Raw genomic sequence first — 22,418 nt, forward strand, 5'->3', positions numbered from 1 at the left:
TAACTCACGATTGAGATCTTTTTGGTAGAGATTTTCAGCTTGCATTCGTTGTTGGAGGCGGTGGATGGATGAGGCAACTGACATTTACTGTTGTTGTCCATCTATCCGTCCCTGTCACCGGCCTGATTATCCATGGTCCTCTAACTGAAAAAAATAACCCCCTTTCGAAGAATTCCTTCTTATTTATTTGAATTGATTAGTCACCCAACTAAACTCTTAAACCCTACATTCTTGAACTTTTCTTGATACCTTCAGACTCCTAAAGAGATGAACGCAAGGGTGTCCAACCTAGGAAACTTTAAAATTTGGGACTTCAACTCCCAGAATTCTCGGAGTTAAAATCCCCAGGTCTTAAATTTGCCAGGATTGGACACAGGGGTGAAGTCTACTTACCTTCCCAACCGGTTTGGAAGTGTGCGTGCCATGCGTGCACGCAAGTGAAGCGAGTGTGTGTGTGTGCATCACATGCAATTTTGGACCCTATGCGCAAAGCCTACGCATGCGCAGAGGGTAAAAAACAGGTTACTTCCTGATTAAAACCAGGAAGTAACAATGTCTGGGCAGGTGGGTGGAGCATCGCACTGCTGCCGCTACCGGTTCTCCAAACCACTTGCCGCTACCGGTTCGCTCGAATCTGTGCGAACCGGTAGCATTTCACCCCTGGTTGGACACCCCTGCATTAACATAACTTCCAGGTACCTTATAACAAAGGTAAAAGGAGCTTCAATGGATATCTTCCATCAAGCAAAAGGTTAAACTCCTTGGAAGAAATCCCTCCAGTGTTAGGATTGCTTCTTTGCCATTTTTTCCCCTTCAACCCATCCGCTCTTGATCGTTTTCTCTGCTGCTTGTTCTTTTCACCCTTTTTTTTTTAGTGCCCATTTGCCTGAGATATCTTCTTCTATCTAGTTTCTCTCGCTGCTCTTCCTGTATTTTCCCTGCAGGAGTGTGGAATTTGGAGCTGGATGGAGATTTTTTTAAAACCAGCCAGCCAACTGAGCATCACCAAGTTTCCAGTGCAAACATATGTTTTTAGAAGGCGGGAGATTCCGTGTTGCTTTTACTGGCAGAGTTAATCTCTCTCAGAAGCACACAGCAATAAACCGGAGAGATTCGTACAAGTGGAAGCACAGGGTTGGTTACAAAGAGTAGGCCAAATTAAGCAGGGCTAAGATCCAGCACAGGGCTGTCAAACACAAGGCCCACGGGCCGAATCTGGCCCGCGATGTGGTCGGATCGGGGCCATCTTGGAAAATGTAAGGGGCCACCCCGCATCGCTTCGGCTCTGTGTACCCAATGTGAAGAGGAAACATGCCAGCAGTTTGGGGAGTGGCGTCAGGCTTGCCACGCCCACCCAGTCGGCCACACCCAGTGAATGGCATCAAGTTGGCCACGCCCACCCAATTGCTGCCCCCCGCCCCGCCCCCAAGGTCAACCACAGCCCTGATGTGGCCCTCAATGAAATTGAGTTTGACACCCCTGATCTAGCGGTTAAGACAACTGAGCTTGTCAACCAAAAGGCTCGCAGTTCGAGACCCAAGTACCGTGGGACAGGATGAGCGCCCGTTCTTGCCCCAGCTCCTGCCCACCTAGCAGTTAGAAACCATGCAAATGCAAGTAGATAAACAGGTACCACTTCAGTGGAAAGATAATAGCGTTCTGTGTGCCTTGGTATTTAATCGTGCCGGCCTTATGACCACAGAAGCGTCTTTGGACAAGTCACGGGAGCTCACCCCGCTACGCGGCACTAGGGATTCAAACCGCTGAACTGCTGACCTTTCGATCGACAAGCTCAGTGTCTTAGCCACTGAGCCACCACGTCCCCTTTTAGTGTGATCTTACCAAGGCATTATAAAGCAGTAGCAATCTTTTAGGTTCCCAACAATTCCAGCTCCTTGAATCTTGCTTCTAGTCCCTCATCGTGTCTCTTTTCTAAACTTCTTCAGATGGTGCCAAAAATGTGGCACCTAGACATAGACACTGATGGGATCTGATAGATTCAGGAATAGAATTAGAGTAGAATATGAAAATAAGAATAAGAAAGGGAATGGAATAGAATTGCAAAATCCCCATTCCCGCTCCACTCCTGGGGGAAGGATATTGCAAAATCCCCATTCCCTCCCCACTCCTGGGGGAAGGATATTGCAAAATCTCCATTCCTACCCCACTCTGGTGCCAGCCAGAGGTGGTATTTGCCGGTTCTCCAAACTGCTCAAAATTTCCGCTACCGGTTCCCCAGAACCTATCAGAACCTGCTGGATTTCACCCCTGAGCCCAACCCATTTCCTAAGCCTGGGATTGGGGGGGGGGAAGTAGGCAGAAACGCCTGTGCCATCTAGAGTTGTATAAAATAAAGTTGGGATATTTATAGGGGAACTCTTAAAGCAAAAGTTGGACTCGGAAGAAAACAATATAGAAAAAAAATATAACATTTTGGAATGTTGATGTTGGCGAAAGCTCTTGAGAATCTCCCGGACAGTCAAGAAAGCGAACCAGTAACTCCTGGAAGAAATTAACCCAGGATTCTCACTCAAGGCACAAACGATCAGGGACAAACTCTCCTTCTTTGGGCCCATAATGCTCTCTGGAAAATGCATTGATGCTGGGAATGGAGGAAAAAAAGAGAAAACGGGACTAGTAGCAAGAAGATGCTTAGATACGGTGTTCAAATTTACAACAGACCCACCTGGGGGCTACGTATGACCTGGATTTGAAGTTCTGACAAACACCCACACCCATATTGCAGTCACACAACCGAATTTCAGGCATCCGGCACCTGGACTCCGTTTACGGCCATTTGCACATGATTGCACATGATTACGTTTTACGATGTCATTTTCATCCCAATCTGGTGCTTGCTTTCAGTTTTCGGCAAAACCACACCCACAGCAAGCCATCTGTTTGCTTAACGACGATAGCCTTTGATTAACGACCGCCACCAAAAACAAAAACCTTGTAAAATCTGGTTGGTCATGTAACTTCGTAACTGATGGGCAGCCTCCATTATGGTCGTAAATTGAGGACTACCGGTATTAGGTGCCCACCTGAGTGTGTTTCTCCTCTGTGTACGTGTTTTCAAAGTTAGGTGGCATATTTCAGATGAAATCCAAGTCAAATTGTTTATTACCGCCATACGGCCAGCTCTTTAAAACATCCAATAATAGAACTGTTAACATGCTTCTATGTATATATATATATATATATCACAGAAAAACAGTGAGTATATCATCCAAAGATAAATAAGAACATGTAAAATAATGACATAAACTATAGCGTTATAAAAAGGGATGAATAAAGAAGTATCTAAACTTACTTCACGGTATGATGTCTTGCACAGATGGTGGCACCAAACTGGGTAAACTGGCAGCCTATTTTTAATCCTTTTTCAGAAGAAACAGCAGTACAGGTAGTCCTCGGCTTACGGCCGCAATGGAGCCCAACTTTTCTGTTGTTAAGTGAAACATCTGTTCAGCGGGTTTCACCCCATTTTACGACCTTTCTTGCCACAGTTGTTAAGTGAATCGCCTCAGTTGATCCGTTAGTGACCCGGTTGTTAAGCGAATCCGGCTCTTCTTTATTGACTTTGCTTGTCAGAAGGTCGCAAAACAGAAGGGATCACGGGACACTGCGACCGTCATAAATACAAATCAGCTGCCAAGCGCCTGAATTTTGAGCACCATGGGCCCATCGCAATGGTCGTAACTGTGAAAAATGGCCGTAAGTCACTTTTTCCGGTGCCGTTGTAACTTTGAATGATCACTAAACTAACTGTTGTAAGTTAAGACTTGTGACCTATCACTAAATGACCATTCAAAGATAGAACAGAGCCCTACAGAAGGTCACTTATATTATGACGTGATTCAGATGCCCTCCCTGTGATCATGTGACTCCATTTCGGGCGCTTAGCAACCACTCAGCCTTTACAGCCATTAGCGGTGTCCCGTGGTCACATGACTGATTTACGATATTACGGCATTTACTTCCAGTGTTCCGCAAAAGCGGCCCCTAGCAAACGCTTGGTTTGCTTAACGGCCGCAAATTCACTTAAAGACCACCACAGAAAAGGTCGTAAAATTGGGGTGGGGGACATGTGACGACTCACTTTTATGACTGTCGTGGCTTAAGACCCTAAGGCCGTGATGGCAAACCTATGACTTGGGTGCCACAGGTGGCACACGGAGCCATATCTGTGGGCACGTGAGCATTGCCCTACCTGTGCGTGCCGGCCAGCTGATTTTCGGGTCTTCCAGGCCCAATGGAAGTCAGGAAACGGGCTGTTTCCAGGCCTCCAGAGGACCTCCGGGCAGGGGGGAAGGCTGTTTTGCCTTCCCCAGGCTCCTAGAAAGGCTCTGGAGCCTGGGGAGGGCAAAAAAATGGGCCTACCGGGCCCACCGTGCCATCGCGTGCCAAAAGCGAGGGGAGAGCGGGGGGTCATGCGTGCATGCGTGGGGGGACAGGGCGCACTGAATTATGCGCCTGGTTTAGCTCAACAGACAGAAGCACTGTAATTTAACACCAGCTGTCTGCAATTAAAGTAAGATCGAATCTCACCAGGCTCAAGGTTGACTCAGCCTTCCATCCTTTCTAAGGTGGGTAAATTGAGGACCCGGTTTGTGGGGGCAATAAACTGACTTTGTATAAATATACAAAAGTATGAAGGCTATTGCTTAACGCACTGTAAGCCGCCCTGAGTCTTCAGAGAAGGGCGGCATATAAATCAAATTTTAAAAAATTATGTGTGTGGGCACACGCGTGCAATCCCCCCCCCACTACCCCCGCTTTTGGCACGCGATGGCAAAAAGCTTAGCCATCACTGCCCTAAGGGGCAGGCTCCGCCACGGTTGTAAATCAAAAACTACCTGTAGGTAGAAATCACCCACCCTACCTGGAAATTTCTTCAAGATTGGATGAATGAAGGTCTGTCCAGAGCAGGGGTCTCCAACCTTGGCAACTTTAGGCCTGGAGGACTTCAATTCCCAGAATTCTAGAGCAGCGATGGCTAACCTTTTCTGGACCAAGTGCCCAAAGCACGCACGTGTGCGCCTGAATGTGCACAAGCGTGCCCAAACTCCCAAAATCAATGCGTGTACAGCTCTCCGCATGTACCCCACCACGCATGTGTGGGCCCGCACACAGTCCCCACGCACATGCACAGCAGTGACCCAAAGACCAGCTGGCCAGCAGGAGGCGTGTGCGCATGTGCAGCAGAACTGAACTGGGGCGACGGCTCGCGTGCTATCAGAGAGGGTGCTGCGTGCCACCTCTGGCACACGTGCCACAGGTTCGCCATCATGGGTCTAGAACGTCTGGCTCGGGGACGCCAGCAGCGGGGGGTGGGTGGGAGAGGGGATGGTGTGATGCACGCGTCTGCCACTTGGGCAAATGAAACTTTATGCGCGCACTTGCTCGCACAAAGGCAGCTCTGTGTGTGTGTGTGTGTGTGTGTGTGTGCTTGGACAGCCCGGTTCCCAAAGGGCCACAGCCTGGTACTGGACTGCGGATGGGGGCTTGGAGACCTCTGGTCTAGAGCAGGGGTTCCCAACCTTTTCTATACCCCGCAACCCCTAGAACGCGTCTGATGTATTCTCGCACCCCTTAAAAAAGTAAGTGATTATATGCAGGGGTGGGTTCTAAATTTTTTTACTACCAGTTCTGTGGGCGTGGCTTGATGGTCATGTGACAATTCTTTAGGATTTAGCAGAGGTACTGGTCTACCAGGCTTTTAACTGCTTGCAGAGCTGTATCTGTCTACCCATTTGTTTTTGCAGGCACCAGTCTACCCATTTATTTTTGCAGGCACCGGTCTACTCATGTATTTTTGCAGGCACTGGTCTACCCATTTATTTTTGCAGGCACCGGTCTACTCATGTATTTTTGCAGACACTGGTCTACCCATTTATTTTTGCAGGCACCGGTCTACTCATGTATTTTTGCAGGCACTGGTCTACCCATTTATTTTTGCAGGCACCGGTCTACCACCAAACTGCCTTTTACCACTGATCAGCTGTAGGTCGGCCCTTTGAAGCCCTGCGGCAAGAGTTTAAATAGTTTTTCCTTAGAGCCCATCATGCTGGGACTCAGGAGGCAGCAATAGATTGGGGATGGGGCCAAATAAAAGTCAAGAATAACGCGGTGGGGTGTGGGGGGGCTGCGGGGGGGCAGAACCAGTTCGATTATGTCATATCGTCACCGCTACCGGCTCGGCGGAACTGGGAGGAACCCCCCACTGATTATATGCATATAATTATACATATATACAGCAAAAACAACACAGCTAATTACAAGTGGGAGATGGCCTATCACGCTCGCAATGGTCAAACTGATTAATGGCATATAAAGGCAGAGATCTCTGTAATGGTAGTTTAATACTCTGATGATGTCAGCAAATGTAGAATAAAATTTTAATTATTTTAGTTCCGGAGCTCGCAGAATGTCTGCTTCTTTGTTTACTATAATTTTGAAACTTCTAAACCCAAATTTTCGCACCCCTGGAATATCGCCTCACACCTCCAGTTGGGAACCCCCAGGGAATCCAAAAATAGCCCCAAGTTTCCATTGAGTATCACCACCTGAACATATCCAGAAAAACGTATCAGTACCCTTAAAATGCCCCCAAAGAGCAAAGTTGCATGCTTAGAACCATCGAATTGAAAGGGCCCAGTGAGGTCTTCTAGTCCAACCCCCTGCTCAGGGGAATGGGACAACTTGCCACAGCCAACTCGAAGCAGCAAACTCCTTGCGGCCAACTTGCTGCAGCCACGGGCAACTTGGCGCAGGACAATTCGCCACGGCCAACTCACCGCGAGACAAGTCGTTGCAATTTAACAATTCTATTTAACGATTTAAAATAAATAAAACATATTTTAAATTTGGCCAGTCACATTTCACTCTGTCCTTCCTTTTGCATCCTTTCTTTAATGATTCTATTCCACCATTTCTTCGATATTAGTGTAACAGAGGAGGGAGTGTAACTCTTGTCCCGTGGTGAGTTGGCCGTGGCGACGTGTCATAGATCCCTGCGCAGAGCTGGAATACTCAAACTGCCTAGACCCGTGATGGCGAACCTGTGGCACGCGGAGCCATATCTGTGAGCATGTGAGCGTTGCCATAGCTCAGCTCCAGCGTGCATGCATGCACCAGCCAGCTGATTTTCAGGCCTTCCCCGCCCACCGGAAGTTGGGAAGCTGCCATTTCCGGCCTCCGGGAGGGTGTGGGAGGCCATTTTCGCCCTCCCCAGGCTCCAAGAAAGACTCTGGAGCCTGAGGAGAGCGAAAAACGGGCACACCGGTAACATTTTTGCCATTGCATGCCAAAAGCAGTGGGAGCGCAGGGGTGAGTGGGTGTCGCGCGCACATGCACCGGGGTGGGCATTGAATGATGGGTGTGGGCACACGTGCGCGCGACCCCTACACACGCTCCCCCCACTTTTGGCACGTGATGGCAAAAAGGTTAGCATTTATAGTTAAAAAAGAGGACAACACACAGACATAAAAGAACAAGACAACAAAACAATAAACATAAAGAAATGTAAACAATACCTTAGTAAACTAATATTTAGCATAAACCTATACAATAAATTCATAATACATTCTGGGGGAGACAGAACATTTTCATTTTCATTTTATTTTCATTTCATTTTATTTGATTTATATATCGCCCTACTCCCGAAGGACTCAGGGCAGTGAACAGGCACAAGATAAAACACATAGAATACAAAAATTTAAGAGCAGAAGTAAAATCGGATTAAATCAATTTAGCCCAAGACAAATTTAAAACCCCAGGTTAAGAACAAATTAAAATTTACATTAAAATTTACATTAAAAAGAGAATGGGAAAGGTTAGGCCAGACCAGCCTGATGAAATAAAAAGGTCTTGAGAGCGTGGCGGAAGGTGCATAGGTCCGGGATCCTCCATATCTCAGGGGGGGAGCTCGTTCCAGATAGCTGCCCCCACAGAGAAGGCTCTCCCCCTGGGGGCCGCCAGCCGACATTGTTTGGCCAATGGCACCCGGAGGAGTCCCTCTCTGTGAGATCGTACCGGCCAGTGGGAGGCCGTTTGCGGCAGCAGGTGGTCCCGTAAATAACCAGGCCCTAAGCCATGGAGCGCTCTAAAGGTGGTAACCAAAACCTTGAAGCGCACCCAGAAGACCACCGGGAGCCAGTGCAGCTCGTGTAGGAGAAGTGTTACATGGAGCGCCACGTTGCTCCCATAACCACCCGCGCGGCCACACTGCGCCAGTTGGAGCCTCCGAGTGCACCTCAAGGGGAGCCCCATGTAGAGAGAGCGTTACAGTAGTAACAACCTATTTTAAATTTATAAATCAATCAGGTTTATCCGACCTCACTTCATATATGTAGTAGAATATTTTCAATATATACAATGCCTATTTATATTATTCTAATTACAAAAAGGTTAACCATCATTGGCCTAGACATATGTCTGCCCAGTCTTGGTATATATTAATGATGGTGAACCTTTTCGGCATCGGGGGCCGAAAAGAGAGCGTGCACACATCTGGGCCGCAGCCCAGAAGAGTAGCTGCTCAGGGTGTATGCGTATGCCTGAAAATGAACTTCCGGTTTCAGCTACTGAACTTCCAGTTTCAGCTACTGAACTTCCGGTTTCAGCCAGCTACTCTTCCGGGTTTCTGGCGCACATGCGCACGCAACGATCAGCTGGCAGGCGCACATGCTCACACAGGAAAATGGAAGATCAGCTTTTCTAGTTTCCGGTAGTGCCACATGCAAAAAAGGCCAGCTTATCTTTGCGTGCGCATGCACGCCAGAAACCCAGAAGAGGAACGGATGACACAGCGCGTGCCAGGCAACATGGCCCCACGTGCCACTTCAGGCACACGTTCCATAGGTTCGCCATCATGGGTATATCCTATATAGTGTATTCGGACTCCTGCTTGAGCAAGAGGTTGGACTACAAGACCTCCAAGATCCCTTCCAACTCTGTTATTTGCTTGGTAGTACAGTGGTCTAAGGCACCCTGTTATTAAGCTGGTTATTAAGACCAGCTGCCTGCAATTACTGCAGGTTCGAATCTCGCCAAGGCTCAAGGTTGACTCAGCCTTCCATCCTTTCTAAGGTAGGTGAAATGAGGAACCAGATTGTGGGGGGCAATAAGCTGACTTTGTATAAATATACAAAAGTATGAAGGCTATTGCTCAGCGCATTGTAAGCCGCCCTGAGTCTCCGGAGAAGGGCGGCATATAAATCAAATTAAAAACAAAAAACAATCTCCACTGGTGGAGCCGCTGTGACTCCAGAAAAAATATTCTATTCTCTCCTCTCCTCTCCTCTGCTTATTCGTCACTTTTTTCAGTGTTGTTGTAACTTTGAATGGTCACTAAATGAACTGTTGCAAGTTGAAGGCTACCTGTATTCTGCAGCTAAATGAAGCGTCAAATGAAATATTCAAGGAATGATTTATAATTGCAGATATGCAGTATTTGCTCTGGGATTGGTAATAGTGTTTATTGGTTTTCAATAGAGTAGAGTAGAGTAGAGTAGAGTAGAATAGAATTTTTTATTGGCCAAGTGTGATTGGACACACAAGGAATTTGTCTTGGTGCATACGCTCTAGGAGTACATAAAAAGAAAAGATACATTCGTCAAGAATCATAAGGTACAACACTTAATGATAGTCATAAGGAAACAGTCAATATAAATCTTAAGGATACCAGCAACAAAGTTACGGTCATACAGTCATAAGTGGGAGGAGATGGGTGGTGGGAACGATGAGAAGATTAATAGTAATGCAGACTTAGTAAATAGTTCGACAGTGTTGAGGGAATTATTTGTTTAGCAGAGTGATGGCATGGGGGAAAAAACTGTCCTTGTGTCTAGTTGTTTAGGTGTGCAGTGCTCCATAGCGTCGTTTTGAGGGTAGGAGTTGAAACAGTTTATGTCCAGGATGCGAAGGGTCTGTAAATATTTTCACAGTCTTCTTTTTGACTCGTGCAGTATACAGGTCCTCAATGGAAGGCAGGTTAGAAAGCAGGCTGTTCCTCAGCGTAAAAGCTCCCGTGGTCAGAAAATTCCTCCTTATTTCAAGTTCGAATCTTCCTCTGTAGAACTCCCACTCACTAACCAAATGCCTCACTTAACAACAGAAAGTTTGGGCTCAATTGTGGTCGTAAACCGAGGACTACCTGTTGTCCCAATCCTGGGACAGCCCTCGAGGTATTAGAAGACTGGTCTTATGTCTTTCTCTTCTTCGGGCTAGCCCAGTGTTTCTCAACCTCAGGAAGTTGAAGAATCAGTTCCTAAGTTGCTTTTTGGGGAGAGGGTACGTCGTAACTTCTTCAAACAGTTGCTTAGCAACCAGTCATTAAACGAAAACTACCTGTAATCCAACTATTGTGTATGTCCCCCCCGCCTGTTTTCTCTAAAATTATTATACACAATTATGATGCACGTTCTTAGGAAATACAACTTTCCTGCCTAATTATTTCATTTGTTCTGTTCGAGACCTGTTCTAAATGTTGTTGTCCTCTTTCGCTCATTAGAATAATGCCGTTCTCCACAATAAATCATGTCATATTTTGAAAACGACTTGGGCCCGGATTTGGGTTTTGAAAGCGGCAGTTCGCTTCCCTTGCCCCTCACTCTCGAAAGAATTCCAAGTGGGGGGCAACTCAGGAGGAGGGTGAAAAGCTTTCTGTACATGCTCAGGGGCCAGAGTTTTATCTGTAAACATAAAGATTCCTCTCGCACATATGTGCTAGTTGTTTCTGACTCTAGGGGGCGGTGCTCAGCTCTGTTTTAAAGCCAAAGAGCCAGCGCTGCCCGAAGACGTCTCGGTGGTCATGTGGCCGGCATGACTCAACGCCAAAGGCGCACGGAACATTGTTCCCTTCCCACCAAAGGTGGTCCCTATTTTTCTACTTGCATTTTTTTTTACATGCTTTCAAACTTCTACGTTGGCAGAAGCTGGGACAAGTAACGGGAGCTCACCCCGTTACATGGCACCAGGGATTCGAACCGCCGAACTGCCGACCTTTCCATCGACAAGCTGAGCATCTTAGCCACTGAGCCACCACATCCCTGTTTTATCTCTACTGACCTGGAAAGTTCTTCTTTGTGCCTTCCAGGGCAGGTGCCTAATGAGACCAGGCAGAACGGGCAGAGCTGCACCAGGGGGCTGCCCAAACCGGTCTGCATGAACGGGACGGAGTCCAGTCAGCTGGTCAGCAAGACGAAAGCCGAGCGGCGGGCCAGCGCCTCTTCCAACCCTTCCCGCAAGACCTCTTCCGCCAGCAGCAAGATCCGCAAACTCTCAACCTGCAAGCAGCAGTGACCCCGGCTGGACTGCCCACCATGGTTCGTATAACTTCAGCATTCGGAGGCCGATTTGCGGCAGGGAGGGGAGGCGTCTCTACGGGTCGTCCGCAACATACGCTCACAACGGAGCCCGACATGTCCGTTGCTAAGTGAAAATTAAGTGAGGTTTTGCCATCCATTTTACGACCTTTCTTGCCACCGTTGTTAAGTGAAACCCTGCGGCTGTTAAGTTAGTAAACCCGGTGGTTAAGCGAATCCAGCTTCCCCGTTGACTTTGCTTGTCGGAAGGTCGCCAAAGGGAATCGCGTCACACACACACACACACACAAACCCCGGGACGTTGCAACCGTTATAAATATGAACCCGTGGCCAAGCGTCTGGATTGTGATCATTGTGACCACGAGGATGCTGCAACGGTCCTAAGTGTGAAAAAACCAGTCAGAAGTCACCTTTTTCAGCGCCGTCGTAACTTTGAGCGGTCACTCAATGAACGGTCGTATGTCGAGGACTATCTGTAGCGAGAGCCACCTTTGGCAAGACAGGCGGCATACAGTTCGATAAATAGATAAAAGATTGGTATGAGTGAAGGAAGATTGGCAGATTAGACAACCGATAAGAGGCAGCTGAGCCCTCAGAGAGAAAACGGGTGTGGGATTCGTCTCAGAAGAGACTCTCCCTAGTTCCCAAAAGTGGGTGGAGCTAAGATCTGAATCGGGCTAGGGCAGAGGTCCTCAAACTACAACCCAGGGGCCGGATACAGCCCGCTGAAGCCATTAATTTGGCCCACACAGGACCACTAGGCTGCCCCGCCTACATCGCCCGCTTACACACTGGCTCCCACCCGCCTTCTGGAGGCCGGGGAAGCCAAAAACAGGACGTGCGGAGGCCTCTGGAGGCCAAAAATGGGCCCGTTTTTTCCTCCCCGGCCTCCAGAGAGCAAAAGAGAGGGGGAGAGAGAGAGGGACAGACACACACACACACACACACACACACACACACACACAGAGAGAGAGAGAGAAAGAGAGAGAGAGAGAGAAGTCCCTCATACATACCCCAAGGCAACCACATCCCTTCACTATCCTGCTTTCCACCCTCAGCAGCATAACAAATTAAAGTTTAATTTGTTTGTATTGTTTGGATGGCTAAATTGGCCATGCCCACCCAGTCACATGACCACCTAGCCACATCCACCCAGCTGGTCTTTGCCCCCCCCCCCCGAACAATCTGAGGGACTGTGAATTGGCACCCTGTTTAAAAAGTTTGAGGACTCCTGGGCTAGGGAATCAGGATTGCAAAGGGGTTAAAACAAGGTTAAACCTCTGTGGGGGCTTCAGGATCCCAATTAGCCCCTTAACGGAGAATTTCAGAAGGAAAATGTTGTGTCGTAATGTGACTCCCATCTTCTTCGAGACAGCAGATAAGTAGCCTCATGGAATGAGCAAAGGACCTTGGGAGATGGGCGGAAGAGAGATTCAGACTAAGCAGCAGTCAGATAAGAGGCACCCAGAACCGTGATGGCGAACCTATGGTGCGCGTGCCAAAAGTGGATATGCAGAGCCATCTCTCCGGGCACGCAAGCTGTCGCCCGTTGCTCTTCCGGGTTCCGGCGCACCAGGCAACTGGTCTTCATGCACGCTGGAGCGCCCTGAAACCAGAAGACCAGCCGCCTGTGTGCATGCGCGCGCCAGGAAGATAATCTCCCAGTTTCCAGTGCACGCATGCACACCGCCCAGCTGGTCTTTGCGCATACATGCATGCCAGAAACCGGAAGACCAGGTGGCCAGTGCCCATGCACACACCGGAAACCGGAAGATCATCTTCCAGGCGCACACATGCGCACTGGGCCGCGGCTCTTCCGGTTTCCGGCACACACACTCGTGCCCCTGTTTCGGCATTTGATGTCGAAAAGGTTCGTCAACACTGCTCCAGAAGGAAAAGAGGGAGGGGTGAAATCCAGCAGGTTCTGACAAGTTCTGGAGAACCGGTAGCGGAAATTTTGAGCGGTTCGGAGAACCGGCAAATACCACCTCTGGCTGGCCCCAGAGTGGGGTGGGAATGGAGATTTTGCAGTATCCTTCCCCCTGGAGTGGGGTGGGAATGGAGATTTTGCAGTATCCTTCCCCCTGGAGTGGGGTGGGAATGAAGATTTTGCAATATCCTTCCCCTGGAGTGGGGTGGGAATGGAGATTTTGCAGTATCCTTCCCCTGGAGTGGGGTGGGAATGGAGATTTTGCAGTATCCTTCCCCCTGGAGTGGGAATGGAGATTTTGCAGTATCCTTCCCCTGCCACGCCCATGAAGCCACGCCCACAGAACCGGTAGTAAAAAAAATTTGGATTTCACCACTGAAAAGAGGCAATTGGGAAACATCTCAGAAGGGACCTTCCCTAGTTTCTTGGACTGTATAGGCGGGGTGTGTGTACATTCAGACTTGTAAGATTCTGTTAACGTAAACTTACAGTCAAGTTAGAGTTAGCACATCTGGGCCTGCTTCTTGTCTGGACTACCAGGCATGGCTGACTGGGTACCCCTTCTCCGCTGCAGCAAGAGAGAACCACAGACCATCCATGGCACCTGTGCCGCTCCTTTCCTTGGCTTTGCACAAAGTACCCCCCGGTTCAGGAATAATACTCCGGTGCCAGGGCCATCCCATCACCCCTGACTAAAGACTGGCGGTAGAGCTAAGATTCATCATTCCTGCTAAAAAACAACAACACCCCAACAGGATACTTGTGTTTAAGGCAGCGTTTCTCGACCTGGGAATTCTGGGAGTCGAAGTCCACCCATTTTAAAGTTGAGAAACACCAATTTTAAACTCTGGAGTCCGCTTCCCATTTTCTTTTTCTGAATATTTTATTTGCCCCATGTCAGATCAAGAGGTCAGGCCAGGCAGGCCGGAGGCTAAACCATGCTCTCTACACGGGGCTCCCCTTGAGGAGCACCCAGAGGCTCCAACTGGTGCAGAATGCGGCCGCGTGGTGGATTATGGGAGCGAGGGGGCACTCCCATGTGACACCTCTCCTGCGTGAGCTGCATTGGCTTCCGGTGGTCTTCCGGGTGCGCTTCAAGGTGTTGGTCACCACCTTTAAAGTGCTCCATGGCATAGGACCTGGGTATTTGCAGGACCGCCTTCTGCCGTCGATAGCCTCCCACCGACCAGTACGCTCCCACAGAGAGGGACTCCTCAGGGTGCCGTCGGTCAAGCAATGTCGACTGGCGACCCCAGGGGGAGGGCCTTCTCTGTAGCAGCTCCTGCCCTCTGGAACGATTTGCCCCCGGAGATACGAAGGATATCGGATCTCCGGGTCTTTCGCCGTGCCCTGAAAACTTTTCTTTTCCATTAAGCAGGGCTGGCGTGGAAAACCCCCCCCCTTTTTTTTTTAGTCTTTTTTAGTTTTTTAGCTTTTTAAATTGTCAATGCGTTTTAATTTGAATCGTTTTAAATTTGGGCCAAAGTTTATGTAATTCTTTTAATAATTTTAAATTTCGTATTGGTATGTGTTTTAGTTCTGGCTGTGCACCGCCCTGAGTCCACCAGGAGAAAGGCGGTATACCAATTGAATTGAATTAAATTAAATTAAAAAATTAAATTTAAATTAAATTAAATTAAATTATTAAATTAAATTAAATTAAATTAAATTAAATTAAATTAAATAATTAAATTAAATTAAATTAAATTAAATTAAATTAAATTAAATTAAATTAAATTAAATTAAATTAAATTAAATTAAATTAAATTAAATTAAATTAAATTAAATTAAATTAAAAATAAACAAATAAGCCTGTTTTTCAAAACAAAAAAGAGAAAAGAAAAGAAAAGAAAACCCTCCCACTTGGGGTAGAGAATCCAGCTAACCTCCCATACACACACCCCTTATTATTATTATTATTATTATTATTATTATTATTATTATTATTATTATTATTGCTGAATGAGGGGGGAAAGGGCATTTCTCCTCTGAAACTCCACGGAATAAGATTTAATTTGATTTGCTGCCACAGAGGCGGCCCTGTGTGGGGGATATGAGTTTAATCTTTCCCTCAGGGCTTTTGAACATTGCAGGCACACACACAAACATAGACACACACAAACACAATTCTTTCTTTTTCGAAGATAAAAAGGATTCCAAAGCGATGAGACAGAAAGGTTGGGGAAGACCCAGGTGCTTCTGGGTGTGGGTGGGGGGTCTGTTTCCTGTCTGGTGGGGCCGCCATCCCTGCCCCTGCTATGCTGGGGGGGAGGCAACGGGGGAGCCCCCTTTACAAACAGCGTCAGAACTCCGGGGCTGGGGGGGGTCTTTCTTGGCTGTCGGCGGCTGCCGATGTTGGTTCGTTTGATTTTTTTTTTCCACCCTCCAGTTGCAGTTTCCTCCCTGGATGCTTTTTTTCAAAGCCATCTCTGACTCTCCTACTTCATAACGCATCTCTCCTCTCCCCTCCCCCACCCCCCATCCTTCCCCTATTATCCATCTCCTCCTGAGTCTGTCTTTCCGCCCCCGGGATTCTGGCCTTGCACACATTTGCACACTTCAATCCAATGTGCTTCTCCCCCCCTCACACTCCTCTCGCTCCTCTCTTCTCTCTCTCTCCCCCCTCCCTCTCCCTCACTATCTCTCTTTATCCCTCTCTATTTCTCCCTTCCTCTCTCCCTCTCTGTCCTTCCCTCTCCCTGTCCCTCTCTCCCTCTCTTCTTCTCCCTGTCTCTCTCTTTTCCTCTTTTTCTCCCTCTCCCTCCCTCTCCCTCACTTTCTCTATCCCTCTATTTCTCCCTACCTCTCTCTCCCTTTCCCCTTCCTTTCTCCCCCTCCCTCTCCCCCTCTCCCTATCTCTCTCCCTCTCTGTCCTTCCCTCTTCCTCTCTTCCTCTCCTTTCCCTTCTCTCGCTCTCTCCCTCCCCCTTCCTCTCCCTCCCACTCTCTCCCAGTCCTTCCCTCTCCCTCTTCTCTCTCTCCCTCACTTTCTCCCTCTCACTACCTCTCCCTCACTTTCTCTCTTTATCCCTCTCTATTTCTTCCTACCTCGCTCTCCTTTCCCCTTTCCTCTCTTCCTCCCTCTCTCCCTCTCTCCCTCTCTGTCCTTCCCTCTCCCTCTCCATCCCTCTCTTCTTCTCCCTATCCCTCTCTCTCTCCCTCTTTTTCTCCCTCTCACTACCTCCCTCACTTTCTCTCTTTATCCCTCTATTTCTCCTTCCCTCTCTCCCTTTCCCCCTCCCTCTCTCCCTCTCTTCTCCCTTCCCTTCTCTCTTCCTCTTTTTCTCCCTCTCACTACCTCTCCCTCACTTTCTCTCTTTATCCCTCTCTCTATTTCTCCCTTCCTCTCTCTCCCTTTCCCCCTCCCTCTCTCCCTCTCTGTCCTTCCCTGTCCCTCTCTCCCTTCCCTTCTCTCGCTCTCTCCCTCCCCCCTTCCTCTCCCTCCCACTCTCTTCCTGTCCTTCCCTCTCTCTCCCCTGCCCCTCTCTCTCCCTCTCTCAGCTTGCCTTCTGGCCATGTCTCTCATTTTGCCTCCATCCCTTCAGCAACTCAATGGGTCCCCCAGATCAGGATGGCGAATTGGATTGGCTCTGATCTGGGATTCATCCTATCAGCTTTTTCTTATCTTTGTCTAGAGGTAGAAAGCATCTTTCGGGGGCCCTCCCAGCCCTTTGAACCCCTCCTAAGCCACCTTCCCGAGTAGGGACCTGCTTGTCTTGCCATAATTTCTCCTAATCCTTAACTAGAATCCAGGGTGGATTTGATTTAAATCAAGTTGATTTAAATCACAATTTAAATCATGATTTAGATCACTAGTAAAAAGGCTTGATTTAAATCAACTCGATTTAAATCATAATTTTTAAAGAGCAACTGTCATCTCTGCTACTCCTTTGACCCGCTGTTGACTCACCGATAGTCCGTGTTGCAGAATATACAGCCTCATGCTACATAACTAAGCTCCATTTCATGCCGAATAAACTAAATTATTTATGTATCTTAAATAGAAAACTATCTTACGATAGATTTTTACCCCAAAAGTTTTTTATTAAAATAAATTCGATAAAAATCAAAAAAATCCGATTTAAATAAAAAAAATCCAATTTAAATCAAAAAATCTATTTTTTTTTATTTTTTTTTTAAATCATTGATTTTTATCCACCCTGCTAGAATTCCTCCTCCCGTAATTTAATCCCTTTCAATGTGACCCGGCCCCCACTGACCGGAGCAGAGAGCAAGGGTTTACACCCTCTTTTTTTTATTCCCCTTCAGAAATGCGGACATGACATCTCTCAGTTTCCTCCAGGCTAAACATGCTGAATGATAACCTCGGTTTCATTGTCCTTAGTTTAATCTCATTTTAGTCTAAACCAGGGGTCACCAACCTTTCGGACCTCAGGGACTGCTAAATTCATAATTTTAAATCCCGCGAACCACTAATATGATTTGCCTAATGACCGTCTGGGTGGGCATGGCTAGGTGGTCATGTGACTGGGTGGGCGTGGCCAAATCAATGTCACTCACGTCAAGGGGCGCTTCGCCAGCCTCTACTAGCCCCTGCCAGCCACTCCTTGCCTCCCCGCCCGGGCTCCTTAGGGCCCCAACAGGAAGCAGTTGTTGGAGCTAAGCAGCCACCATGAGAAAGAGCTGGCAAAACAGTTCAGTTCAAATTGGATCTGACTGAGAAGGAGGCTCAGTAGAAGCACCTCACTGAGGACTAGGAGCATAGGCTTTCCAAGCAGAGGGAAGACCTGCGGGAGTGCAAGGCCAGGTACCAGCACCTGGAGGCTCAGCGGGCTGAGATGGTCAGCCAGTTCCAGGCCATGATGCAGTCCCACTGGAACAAGGCCCTCTTCTCTTTGCCACCAGCGGTGCTTCCCTCCAGCCTTTGCCCAAAGCCCCACACCAGGAGGCCGAAGCAGACCCCAAGTCGGAATTTCTGCCCCCCTCCGACCCACACAAGAAGACCCCAAAAGGGGAGACTCTCTGCAAACAAACGTTCATTGCACATATCTGTCCCAGGGGCCGTAGTTTGAGGATCCCTGATTTAGTGCAATATAAAAAATTCAAATAATTTTTCTGCGGACCACCAAAATTTTCGCGCAGACCACCAGTGGTCCACAGACCACCAGTTGGTGACCCCTGGTCTAAATTGCTTAAAGCAGTGTTTCTCAACCTTGGCAGCTTGAAGATGGGTCGACTTCAACTCCCAGAACTCTCAGAATTCTAGAATAATTTATACTCCTTGCAGACCTCTGGCCATTTGCATTCTTTTAGAGAGTCGTTGAGGACACAGAGAAACCTCCAAGTGGCCTCAACGACTCTCTAAAAAGGATGCAAATGACCAGCTGTCTGCAAGGAAGTATAAATCCTTCCGTTCCCCACCATCCATCCAGAGCTGAAGAAGCTTCTTGGATGAGAAGAGAAACTTCTTCAAAGAAAAACCAAGGAAGTCCAGTTGCCTCTTGAAATAAAAGCACCTTTGAGACAACCGTGACCTGGATGACTGGGAATCTCCATAGAGATAAGGGCCTGATGGCTCAGCAGACTGATAGCATTGGGATTAATACCAGCTGTCTGCAATTACTCTAAGTTCGAATCTCACCAGGCTCAAGGTTGACTCAGCCTTCCATCCTTTCTAAGGTAGGTTAAATTAGGACCCAGTTTGTGGGGGCAATAAGCTGACTTTGTATAAATATACCAAAGTATGAAGGCTATTGCTTAACGCATTTTTTTTAAAATTTGATTTATATGCCACCCTTCTCCGGAGACTCAGGGCGGCTTACAATGTGCTCAGCAATAGCCTTCATCCTTTTGTATATTTATACAAAGTCAGCTTATTGCCCCCACAAACTGGGTCCTCATTTCACCTACCTTTGAAAGGATGGAAGGCTGAGTCAACCTTGAGCCTGGTGAGATTTGAACCCTGCAATAATTGCAGGCAGCTGGTCTTAATAACCAGCTTAATAACAGGGTGCCTTAAACCACTGTACTACCAAGGCTCATTGTAAGCTGCCCTGAGTCTCCGGAGGTGGGTGGCATATAAATCAAAAACAAAAAAAAAAGATGTAAAAAGAAATGTTCTTCTAAAGTTGAATTTGTTTTTTCTTTCTTTCTTTCTTCTTCTTTGCAGCCCGAGTTCCAGATTGTCTGCTGCCCCTAAAGCAGCCTCGTCCATCCGAGTCTCCTCTATTCTACCCACCCACCTGTAGCAAATCACTTGTAGAACAAGCTTGCAATCAAACGAAGGAGAAGGGGAGATTTATTGTTCTTTTTCACCCCCTTTTTTTTTTCTTTTGTTTGGTCTTTTTAACGAGGCAAACCCAAGGGGGGAAAAAAATTGGACGGTGACTTGCACCCACCTGTGACCTCCTTCCACGTAACTTCCCCCACCTCTCCCCCCCCCCCCCGGAAAGAGGCTTAACTCTGGTTTGTCGGATGGGAGCCCAGACTCCCCCTTTGACTGCGATGCTGTTTGTGGCCCAGATATACCCAGACTCTTTCTATGGGGTTGCATTGGGGAGCAGTGATGGGGGGAAAGGCAGTGAATGGTTGTTTAAAGAATGATGTCCTTCATGCAAACTCTTTTTCTACCTTCCCAGGTGTGTTTGGAAACTTGCAAGCCATCAACACGCACTTTATGTAGTAGACTACTGTTATATTATATATATATATATATATATATATATATTATGTGTGTGTATGTGTGTGTGTGAGACTGTGTGTATATATATAGATATATATATAGATATATATATATACATATGAGATATTTTTCGCTTTTTGGTCCCCCATCCCTTTTATTTTTTTTCCTTCACAATAGACTTCTTTATCCGTTACGATGCGTTTGAAAGGGCGGGGATGAAGGGACAAGAACCCAAACGAGTATTTTAAAAGTAAAACATGGGGAACAGCCTCCCCATTCCGTTCTGAATAAAAACACACACACACACATACACATACAAAAAAAAAATCTGCATGCTGTTTATAAGGGCTGGAGCAAAGGGAAAAGTGCTTTTCTGGGTTTTTTTTTCCTTTTTTTTAAAAAGAAAATAAAGATTCAATGGAGACGTGGCTTCTACGGTGTCGGCTTTGTGGGGAGACTTTCCTGTCACTAAAAGGAAGAAAGTGCAGGTGTGAGAAAGGAGCCGTTTACCTGGAATTGTGAATTAATAATTCTAGAGCTGGAAGGAATCCCAAAATTCATCTAACACTCAACCTTTTGCAAAAGCAGTTAAAAGAGTGTTTCCCTGAAGTCCCACACATCTTAAAGCATGCTGGCTGAGGAATTCTGGGAGTTGAAATCCCACACATCTTAAAGCAGGGGTCTCCAACCTTGGCAAGTTTAAGCCTGGCGGACTTCAACTCCCAGAATTCCCCAGCCAGGGCAATTCTGGGAGTTGAAGTCTGCCAAGCTTAAAAGTTGCCAAGGTTGGAGACCCCTGTCTTAAAGCATGCTGGCTGAGGAATTCTGGGAGTTGAAGTCCACAGGTCTTCAACTTGCCACGGTTGAGAAACTGTAGAAAGTAGAAACTGTCTCTTAGCAGGCTGCGTCCCTGTTGAGTAGTTCTTAAATGGAAGGAAGCTAGAAGTAACTGCTTCCCTACCAATTCTATCCCCTAGGTCTTCTCCTGCCCTTGAGCATTGCAAAGGACCAAGATCTACAGGGCGATTTGAAGACGCATCTCTACTAGCTTTTTCCAGATGCAATCTGGGGGAGGGGGGGAGCTTCTCTTCCCCATAATTTTGCAATCTCCAGTTATCTGGGAAGCAGGTTTGGAACAAACTATTAAGGAGTACTTGAACTCAGTATATATACAGAATTGGTATTCCCAAATCATTCATAAGGATGGTGAACCTCAACTCAGTAACATCTTGAGGTACCCGTTGATGTCTGGCAGCAGACCATCACATTAGTTGAGTGAAGGTTTGCTATTTTCAAAATCCTGGTTTGTTTTCCTCCTTAGGAATCCATGCATCCTTGTGCTAGTGACATACTATGCAGTAGTAGCAAGATTTATGTTGTGCAAATCCGTATCTTAAAGGAGAATTTTGTGGTGCTGTCAGTACGACACTGAACCACAAACTGGCCAGTCGCATTTGGTGTCACGTCTTTCAGCTTCCATCCATAGGCTCATAGAATCATATGGGTAGAAGGGACCTCAGAGGTCTTCTAGTCCACCCCCCTTGCTCAATATGGGGACCCTATAGCATCCTGGACAAAGAGTTGTCCAATATTTTCTTGAAGACCTCCAGCGATGGAGCACCCACAACTTCTGAAGGCCAAGCCACTGATTAATTCTTCTGTCAGGAAGTTTCTCCTTAGTTCTAGGTTGGATCTCCCTCTGACCTGCTTCCACACATTCCTTCTTGTTTCATGCATTTTACCTCAAGTTCAATTCCAACTCTTAACCAAACCATAGTTAAGCATGGTATGTATATAAACCCAGCTTCTGTCTTTTCAACCCCCAGGTTAGCTTGATCAATATATATTAGTATATATTAGAGCTGCGTGAAATGTTCAGAGACATTTGGGTCACCATGAAGCTTAACAGAAGTAACAAGAGTCGGAAGGGACCTTGGAAGTCATCTAGTCCAAGTTTGAATCTTCCATCTTTTCATTCCGGCACCTTTTAAAACTCGGAAAGTTTGCTGAAAAGGCGAGCAACATCTTCTGTCGTGTCTCTCGCAACTTGAAACGGCAAGATGCAATTGACCAATGACCCCAAATCAAGTAGGATTTTCCCCCCCCCATACAGAGTAGAAGACTGCAATAAAATTCAAAAGGATTTCGAGAGTTTTATTGAAATGGGCTGAAAGTAACAATTGAACGTTAACACAAGTGCAGAGTTTTATCACTTTGGAAGCAAAAAATCCAGTGAAGAGAGACCGGGGGAGGGGGGGATGCCCCAGTTTTGTAATGGAATGTATGGGGAAAAAAAGATTTTAGGGTACTAGTTGACCATGGGAGTATGAGAAAATGGATGATATGGATGCCAGGAAAGACAGACTTGGGCTAACATTAGCAGAAGTCTAAATTCCAAATGAGAAATAATAACGGGAAGTTATTTAGGAAAGTCCTGGGTGGGGTCAAAAAAGTCAAGATGGCCATTATGGTCCAATCAAAGTGATCTTTATATGCACAACACACACAAATATCTG

General features: G+C 47.1%; 1 protein-coding gene across 3 annotated transcripts in view; it reads left to right on the top strand.

Moving 5' to 3' along the window:
- The window catches only part of STK11 (serine/threonine kinase 11), a 107,006-nt gene extending 87,478 nt beyond the window's left edge, over positions 1-19,528 (top strand). For all 3 annotated transcript variants that reach the window (XM_087873992.1, XM_034422667.2, XM_034422668.3), the window contains 2 exons: positions 11,102-11,330; positions 19,390-19,528. In XM_087873992.1, the coding sequence (XP_087730118.1) occupies positions 11,102-11,307 (206 nt within the window). In that variant the 3' untranslated portion in view covers positions 11,308-11,330; positions 19,390-19,528. The remainder of the gene's footprint in view (positions 1-11,101; positions 11,331-19,389) is intronic.
- The last annotated feature ends 2,890 nt before the right edge of the window (positions 19,529-22,418 follow it).

The sequence above is a fragment of the Pantherophis guttatus genome, chromosome 1 (assembly GCF_059756535.1).
Source record: "Pantherophis guttatus breed Tessera chromosome 1, ASM5975653v1, whole genome shotgun sequence".
NCBI classification, from domain to species: domain Eukaryota; kingdom Metazoa; phylum Chordata; class Lepidosauria; order Squamata; family Colubridae; genus Pantherophis; species Pantherophis guttatus.